General features: G+C 43.9%; 1 protein-coding gene across 1 annotated transcript; it reads right to left on the bottom strand.

The window, feature by feature from the left end:
* Window positions 1-6,541: 6,541 nt before the first annotated feature.
* On the bottom strand, window positions 6,542-8,392 carry LOC130523940 (homeodomain-interacting protein kinase 3-like). Its single transcript, XM_057029575.1, has one exon. The coding sequence runs from the start codon at window positions 8,390-8,392 to the stop codon at window positions 6,542-6,544; it is 1,851 nt and encodes a 616-aa protein (XP_056885555.1).
* Window positions 8,393-9,383: the final 991 nt, after the last annotated feature.

Genomic DNA, 9,383 nt, shown 5'->3' with positions numbered 1-9,383 from the left:
GGCTGGCATTAAGGTGCACACAACCCCATACCATCCCCGAGGGAATCCGGTTGAGAGGTTCAATCGTACTCTCCTCCAAATGCTTGGGACACTGAGTCAGCCGGAAAAACTGCATTGGAAGGTGTTCTGACTCCTGTCAGTATTTGTGTTATGTTTAGCACCCCCCACTGGCGTCTTAGGGCATTACTCCTACCACGAGTTCATTTTTGAGAAGCCACCTACAGTAAGTGTCACATGCAGGCTGTGCTCCACTGCAGTGTTGTTGTCTGAACCTTGGATTAGATCCATCAGTAAATACAGCTGATCGTGAACTCATTTAAGTTAAGTTTAAGGCTGTTAAAGGCGCATTTAAGTTAAGAACAATTGGTTTATATGTTTTCTGTCTGGTAAACAATGCTTGCGGGTTCATGCTAATGCTAATGATAGCGGGCTACAGTAGCTAGTAGTACAGCAGATTTAACTGCTTGCTAAGCCTGATTCACGTTGTTTATGTTTATGGTTATGTGAAAACTATTATTGCTGTTTACTGTGTTTATGCTGTTACTTACCTGATATGTAACCTGGAAAGAGGGACAAAAGAAAGTGTAACCAGTGCTGTTGCATATATTTAATTTGATTTAATTGTAACATTCTCTGTATTTATTGTGTTGCAGTTTTACAACAAAACAAGACAAACAAAATAAATGTAAGTTCTTAGAAGATTTCAGTAAACTCTCAACCTGGAATCAAGTCTACGAGGTCTTTTGTTGTTCGCTATCTGTCTACAATACACCTGACGTGTTATCCAGGACAGAATAGAAGGACTTTCTTAAACCCCTTGTGCACGCTTATAACCACCAAAAATGAAACTACTGGATTCTCCCCCTATGAATTGATGTTTGGGAGACAACCCAGGCTTCCCATCGACCTAGCCTTTGGGCTGCCCACCATCACCAACAAGCTGTCTCACTCCCAGTATGTTAGCAGCTTAAAGCGTCGCCTGGAACAGAGTTACAGGATTGTGACCTCCACTGCACAAAAGAATGCTGATCGCAACAAGACTCGATTTGACAAACGTGTGGTGGAATCAACTTTGGAAATGGGTGATAGGATCCTTGTTCACAATGTCAAGCTGCGTGGGAAGCATAAACTAGCGAATAAGTGGGAGTATGATGTTTACGTTGTCCTCAAGAAGGCTGGTGACATGCCTGCTTACACCGTCAAGCCTGAGTGCAAGAGTGGGCCAGTGCGCACCTTACATCGTGACCTGCTCCTTCCTTGCGGCTTTTTGCCTGCAGCCATAACAAGTGAGCCTATCAAACAGCGCCCTTTTAGTAGTGGTTAGCACTGTTGCCTCACAGCAAGAAGGCCCTGGGTTCGATCCCCGGTTGGAATTGAGGCTGGGGACTTTCTGTGTGGAGTTTGCATGTTCTCCCTGTGCCTGCGTGGGTTCTCTCCGGGTACTCCGGCTTCCTCCAACAGTCCAAAAACCCGTAGGTGTGAGTCTGAAAGAGAATGGTTGTTTGTCTATACGTGTTAGCCCTGCGATTGACTGGCGTCCAGTCTAGGGTGTACCCTGCCTCCGCCCATTGTGCTGGGATAGGCTCCAGTCCCCCAACGACCCTCAGTGGAGGAACAAGCGATAGAAAATGATTGAGTGAGTGAGTGTTTCACAACAAATGGTTGTACTTTCACTGTGTTATTAATATATAATACCAAGTTACACACAAAAAACCTTTAACCATTGTTGGCTGTGTTTTTTGGGTACTCAATAGTAAGGGCTCTTACAAATTTAAGGTCTTCTGTACTGGTCTATTCATTATTATAGTTTGTTACTTGCCTGTGCTCTGTTGTTACATAGTAACCAGGGTTACAATTGCATGGTGTGTAATATGTCACACAAGAGAACTGTAAAGCAAATGTTCAAACATATGTCTGAACATATGTCTGCTGCATTCGCAGTACCTGCAGGAAATGAAAGCTAGAGTAAATTTCCCAAGCTTAGTCTGAGTCTGCGAGTCTGAGGTTTGTGTGTTATTTTTTTCTTTCTATTAGCTGCCTTTTGGCTCTGCGGCTCCTTAGGGCGCTCATATTTCTCCTCCTGTTGTTGACAGTTGAATAAAATGGCTGTAAATACAGTCTAAATACACAATGCACTGAACACACTTGTAAGAAAAAACAGATGTCCAGCCCACGTATGCTTGTACATTATTTCCTGCCCCTATATGGACACTCATTAACCCCTGTTGTTTCAACATTAGGGTTATAGTAGGGTAGCTGGCTAATGTATTATGTCTATGAACTCCTACACATAGAAACGTGTGTGTGTGGGTGCTTCATGAATATCTTTTTCAAAAATTTAGGACAATACCTGACAATCATATGAGATTTTATTTCATTTTTTTTCACCACAGTAGAAACACAATCAGACATATACACATCGATGTATTTCAGAAGAAGCAATGGAAGATGTTCCTCAGCAGTCTGACCAGTCGGGCAAAAAGGCCACACTTCTCTGAGTGAAGGTCAGGCTGGTTGTTTTCAGTGCTCCCCTCTGATTCTATATCCAAACAAACAGTTCGGGCATGGGCTCCTTGATCTGAGGAGGAACCCTGACTGCTGATATGGGAAATTGAGTTCATGTTTCCCTCACAGTAGCCGTAACCACTGTGTGTGGAGGTGGTTTCCAATTGAACATCGGAATCTAAGTCACTTGGAATTTCAATTACAATGTGTGTGGAGCTGGTTTTCAACTGGACATCGATATCTAAGTCACTGGGAATTTCAATTGCACTGTGTGTGGAGCTGGTTTCCAACTGGACATTGATATCTAAGTCATTGGGAATTTCATTTGCACTGTGTGTGGAGCTGGTTTCCAACTGAACATCGATATCTAAGTCATCGGGAATTTCAATTACACTGTGTTTGGAGCTGGTTTCCAACTGAACATCGATATCTAAGTCACTGGAATTTCAATTACAATGTGTGTGGAGCTGGGTTTCAACTGGACATCGTTATCTAAGTCATTGGGAATTTCAATTACACTGTGTGTGGAGCTGGTTTTCAACTGGACATCGATATCTAAGTCACTGGGAATTTCAATTACACAGGAGTCCCCCTCCTGTGCTCCTGCCTGCCTTGAAGAAGACTCCAAACTTACATCCCTACAGTCCTCATCAGGGCCTGGCAGGCTGACAGCATTGTTCTCCAGTAGACCCTGAGGAGAGCTCTCATTGAGAAAAGGATGCTGCAGGACCTCCAGCGGTGTGATGCGTTCATCTTGGTCAAGCTGCATCATCCTTTTAAGCAGGTCCGCAAACAGGTTTTTGTCCTCCGGGTCTCCATGAGCCATGATCATTGGTACATCATCCAGCCTGATGCTCGTGAACGTCTGGGCCTGGAGACCTGTTTCTTCCTCATATTCGCTTGGTGACTTGAACCTCCAGTGATGTTCACCATCAACTTGCTCGCAGAAGTAAGATGCAGTGTCCTTCCCCCGGTCCAGAATCTCATCTGATGGCTGGCCGTGAGACTGGATGATTTGGCTGAGCTCATCGTATTCCTCTTCATTTTCAAAAATGGTCGACGCTGTAGCGACTTCCACAAGTGTTGCACCAGTAGACCATATATCTATTGCTTCTGTGAGGGGGTGGATGCCCAGCAGCACTTCTGGAGCTCTGTATCCTGTAGCTTGGAAAAAAGGACGGTCTCCAATTTGAAATGACAGGCCAAAGTCAACGAGACGAACTCTGATTGGCTGTTGTCTCCGGTCCACAATCATAATATTTTCAGGCCTGATGTCAGCATGAACAATCTTGAACGAGCGCAGATGCTGCAGGGCCGTTGCCACCTGTCGAATGACCGATTTCAACTCCGGAATGAGGAGGCCTTCTCCTCTGGCCTTTACATAGTTTTGCAGGTCCTGATCCAGAAGCTCATAACTCATGCACATGTGATCCTGGTATGTGAAGCTCTCCTTCCACTTTATGATATTGGAGGTGTCCGGATCCAAACTCCGCAGCTGTTCGAGGATGACCACCTCATTTTTCTCTACAGGAAGACCAGGAAACTTCTTAATAATCTTCACAGCCTCCATCTCACCAGTTTTAGTACTGAAGCATTTGGTCACATGACCAAATGCACCCTCCCCCAGCAAGTCCATCACCTGGAGGGACTCTGAAAGGAAAGTTCCTACACTGAGGTCGGGCTCCTCTAAAAATGCATAGGGGTCATCCATATTGTTTGACATCCTGTTGATCTCCATTTTAATGTTTCAGTTTGCTCAGCTGTTGAATCGTTTGCTACAACCTCAGCTACTATAACCTCTGCTACAATACTATAATATTTCAATGCCATAGTTCAGTTTCAGGCTTTTATACCAAGCGCTGATTTACTTTGGTGAAATCTCTCTTTAATCTTTATCATTAGTTTTTTCAATTAATTTTTGCTTTCATGTATGTTTCTACCTTGTTGCTATAGCAACCCTGAACCTGGGCTAATTTTGGAGAGCATTAGTCCTTACAGGGGCTGCTCACCTTTTTAATTTTTTTACCTTATATTTTCCTCATTCAGTCAGTAGAATCCTGCAACATCTTTTACAGATCAAATGTTTTAGTGAACCTCTGTTTTTCAAACCGGATCTTTTGCAGGATTGGAATGTTAAGTGACCGAGACATGAAGATTTCAGCACCCATTAACCCCCCACTGGTGGAGGGGGAATTTAACACTTACAGCAGTCCACCACATTTGAAAGTGTAATCCGAGTAACAAACTGATTGGAACATATCTGCTGGTTTTAAACTGAAACTGCGAGAGCTCAACCGGCTGGAGCTACGAAACGGAGTACTCTATCGACAGCGGCAAGATGGGCCCAATGCCACCGCTCAGCTAGTGCTCCCAGAGGAGTTGAGAGAAATAGCCTTGCACAGTCTCCATAATGACATGGGCCACATAGGTGTCGAACGGACAATTGATCTGATAAGAGCCAGATTCTACTGGCCAAGAATGTATATGGTCGTTCAGAAACTGATCAAGACTTGCGAGAGGTGTGTCCGGCGTAAAAGTCTTCCAGAGAGAGCTGCCCCGCTGGTTCACATAAAGACTTGTCGGCCTCTCAAGCTCGTTTGTATTTGCAGCCTCCACTGCACAAAAGAATGCTGATCGCAACAAGACTTGATTTGACAAACGTGTGGTGGAATCAACTTTGGAAATGGGTGATAGGATCCTTGTTCACAATGTCAAGCTGCGTGAGAAGCATAAACTAGCGAATAAGTGGGAGTATGATGTTTACGTTGTCCTCAAGAAGGCTGGTGACATGCCTGCTTACACCGTCAAGCCTGAGTGCAAGAGTGGGCCAGTGCGCACCTTACATCGTGACCTGCTCCTTCCTTGCGGCTTTTTGCCTGCAGCCATAACAAGTGAGCCTGTCAAACAGCGCCCTTTTAGTGGTGGTTAGCACTGTTGCCTCACAGCAAGAAGGCCCCGGGTTCGATCCCCGGTTGGAATTGAGGCTGGGGACTTTCTGTGTGGAGTTTGCATGTTCTCCCTGTGCCTGCGTGGGTTCTCTCCGGGTACTCCGACTTCCTCCAACAGTCCACAAACCCGTAGGTGTGAGTCTGAAAGAGAATGGTTGTTTGTCTATACGTGTTAGCCCTGCGATTGACTGGCGTCCAGTCTAGGGTGTACCCTGCCTCCGCCCATTGTGCTGGGATAGGCTCCAGTCCCCCAACGACCCTCAGTGGAGGAACAAGCGATAGAAAATGATTGAGTGAGTGAGTGTTTCACAACAAATGGTTGTACTTTCACTGTGTTATTAATATATAATACCAAGTTACACACAAAAAACCTTTAACCATTGTTGGCTGTGTTTTTTGGGTACTAAATATTAAGCGCTCTTACAAATTTAAGGTCTTCTGTACTGGTCTATTCATTATTATAGTTTGTTACTTGCCTGTGCTCTGTTGTTACATAGTAACCAGGGTTACAATTGCATGGTGTGTAATATGTCACACAAGAGAACTGTAAAGCAAATGTTCAAACATATGTCTGAACATATGTCTGCTGCATTTGCAGTACCTGCAGGAAATGAAAGCTAGAGTAAATTTCCCAAGCTTAGTCTGAGTCTGCGAGTCTGAGGTTTGTGTGTTATTTTTTTCTTTCTATTAGCTGCCTTTTGGCTCTGCGGCTCCTTAGGGCGCTCATATTTCTCCTCCTGTTGTTGACAGTTGAATAAAATGGCTGTAAATACACTCTAAATACACAATGCACTGAACACACTTGTAAGAAAAAACAGATGTCCAGCCCACGTATGCTTGTACATTATTTCCTGCCCCTATATGGACACTCATTAACCCCTGTTGTTTCAACATTAGGGTTATAGTAGGGTAGCTGGCTAATGTATTATGTCTATGAACTCCTACACATAGAAACGTGTGTGTGTGGGTGCTTCATGAATATCTTTTTTCAAAAATTTAGGACAATACCTGACAATCATATCAGATTTTATTTCATTTTTTTCCCACCACAGTAGAAACACAATCAGACATATACACATCGATGTATTTCAGAAGAAGCAATGGAAGATGTTCCTCAGCAGTCTGACCAGTCGGGCAAAAAGGCCACACTTCTCTGAGCGAAGGTCAGGCTGGTTGTTTTCAGTGCTCCCCTCTGATTCTATATCCAAACAAACAGTTCGGGCATGGGCTCCTTGATCTGAGGAGGAACCCTGACTGCTGATATGGGAAATTGAGTTCATGTTTCCCTCACAGTAGCCGTAACCACTGTGTGTGGAGGTGGTTTCCAATTGAACATCGGAATCTAAGTCACTTGGAATTTCAATTACAATGTGTGTGGAGCTGGTTTTCAACTGGACATCGTTATCTAAGTCACTGGGAATTTCAATTGCACTGTGTGTGGAGCTGGTTTCCAACTGGACATTGATATCTAAGTCATTGGGAATTTCAATTACACGGTGTGTGGAGCTGGTTTCCAACGGAACATCGATATCTAAGTCATTAGGAATTTCAATTGCACTGTGTGTGGAGCTGGTTTCCAACTGGACATTGATATCTAAGTCATTGGGAATTTCAATTACACGGTGTGTGGAGCTGGTTTCCAACGGAACATCGATATCTAAGTCATTAGGAATTTCAATTGCACTGTGTGTGGAGCTGGTTTTCAACTGGACATCGATATCTAAGTCATTGGGAATTTCAATTACACTGTGTGTGGAGCTGGTTTCCAACTGGATATTGATATCTAAGTCACTGGGAATTTCAATTACACAGGAGTCCCCCTCCTGTGCTCCTGGCTGCCTTGAAGAAGACTCCAAACTTACATCCCTACAGTCCTCATCAAGGCCTGGCAGGCTGACAGCATTGTTCTCCAGTAGACCCTGAGGAGAGCTCTCATTGAGAAAAGGATGCTGCAGGACCTCCAGCGGTGTGATGCGTTCATCTTGGTCAAGCTGCATCATCCTTTTAAGCAGGTCCGCAAACAGGTTTTTGTCCTCTGGGTCTCCATGAGCCATGATCATTGGTACATCATCCAGCCTGATGCTCGTGAACGTCTGGGCCTGGAGACCTGTTTCTTCCTCATATTCGCTTGGTGACTTGAACCTCCAGTGATGTTCACCATCAACTTGCTCGCAGAAGTAAGATGCAGTGTCCTTCCCCCGGTCCAGAATCTCATCTGATGGCTGGCCGTGAGACTGGATGATTTGGCTGAGCTCATCGTATTCCTCTTCATTTTCAAAAATGGTCGACGCTGTAGCGACTTTCACAAGTGTTGCACCAGTAGACCATATATCTATTGCTTCTGTGAGGGGGTGGATGCCCAGCAGCACTTCTGGAGCTCTGTATCCTGTAGCTTGGAAAAAAGGACGGTCTCCAATTTGAAATGACAGGCCAAAGTCAACGAGACGAACTCTGATTGGCTGTTGTCTCCGGTCCACAATCATAATATTTTCAGGCCTGATGTCAGCATGAACAATCTTGAACGAGCGCAGATGCTGCAGGGCCGTTGCCACCTGTCGAATGACCGATTTCAACTCCGGAATGAGGAGGCCTTCTCCTCTGGCCTTTACATAGTTTTGCAGGTCCTGATCCAGAAGCTCATAACTCATGCACATGTGATCCTGGTATGTGAAGCTCTCCTTCCACTTTATGATATTGGAGGTGTCCGGATCCAAACTCCGCAGCTGTTCGAGGATGACCACCTCATTTTTCTCTACAGGAAGACCAGGAAACTTCTTAATAATCTTCACAGCCTCCATCTCACCAGTTTTAGTACTGAAGCATTTGGTCACATGACCAAATGCACCCTCCCCCAGCAAGTCCATCACCTGGAGGGACTCTGAAAGGAAAGTTCCTACACTGAGGTCGGGCTCCTCTAAAAATGCATAGGGGTCATCCATATTGTTTGACATCCTGTTGATCTCCATTTTAATGTTTTAGTTTGCTCAGCTGTTGAATCGTTTGCTACAACCTCAGCTACTATAATTTCCTCTGCTACAATACTATAATATTTCAATGCCATAGTTCAGTTTCAGGCTTTTATACCAAGCGCTGATTTACTTTGGTGAAATCTCTCTTTAATCTTTATCATTAGTTTTTTCAATTAATTTCTGCTTTCATGTATGTTTCTACTTTGTTGCTATAGCAACCCTGAACTGGGCTAATTTTGGAGAGCATTAGTCCTTACAGGGGCTGCTCACCTTTTTTATTTTTTTACCTTATATTTTCCTCATTCAGTCAGTAGAATCCTGCAACAGCTTTTACAGATCAAATGTTTTAGTGAACCTCTGTTTTCCAAACCGGATCTTTTGCAACCCCCCTACTGGTGGAGGGGGAATTTAACACTTACAGCAGTCCACCACATTTGAAATTGTAATCCAACTAACAGACTGATTGGAACATATCTGCTGGTTTTAAACTGAAAAATAATAAGAAAAAAAAGAAGTTAAAACTTGCTGGTTTTTGTGGCTTCACATTTACCGTCATGAAATTGACCTTTTAGCATGTTTCCTTGTTGCATCACCAACATCTGCTTTTCTGCCTGTCTGTTAAAGTATAAATAACTCAAAAAGAACAAAAACGGTATTAAATGAAATTTTTAGGATTTGTCGATAATGGGCCAAGAATAAGCTGATTAATTTTTAATAATGTTTTTTCTCTCTCTCAAGCACACACACACACACACACACACACACACACACACACACACACACACACACAAAGTGTCAGGTATCGGGACCCAGCAGACATGCGATGTAAGAATAAATCAATGAAGTTGTGCTCGCAAGACAAATGTGAGGACAATGGTGGTCACAAATGAGCTGAGCTGGGAACAAATTTAACTTAAAACAGCTCTGAAACATTTGCTTTGGTGATTAAAGAAAGGCTGCA

The sequence above is a fragment of the Takifugu flavidus genome, chromosome 4, assembly GCF_003711565.1.
Source record: "Takifugu flavidus isolate HTHZ2018 chromosome 4, ASM371156v2, whole genome shotgun sequence".
NCBI classification, from domain to species: Eukaryota; Metazoa; Chordata; class Actinopteri; order Tetraodontiformes; family Tetraodontidae; genus Takifugu; species Takifugu flavidus.
The sequence above is the reverse complement of the archived record's forward strand: the minus strand, read 5'-3'. Positions and strand labels throughout refer to the sequence as shown.

Coding starts and splice junctions, on each gene's coding strand:
- LOC130523940 (XM_057029575.1), bottom strand. CDS start 8,392: ATGGATGACCCCTATGCATTTTTAGAGGAGCCCGACCTCAGTGTAGGA.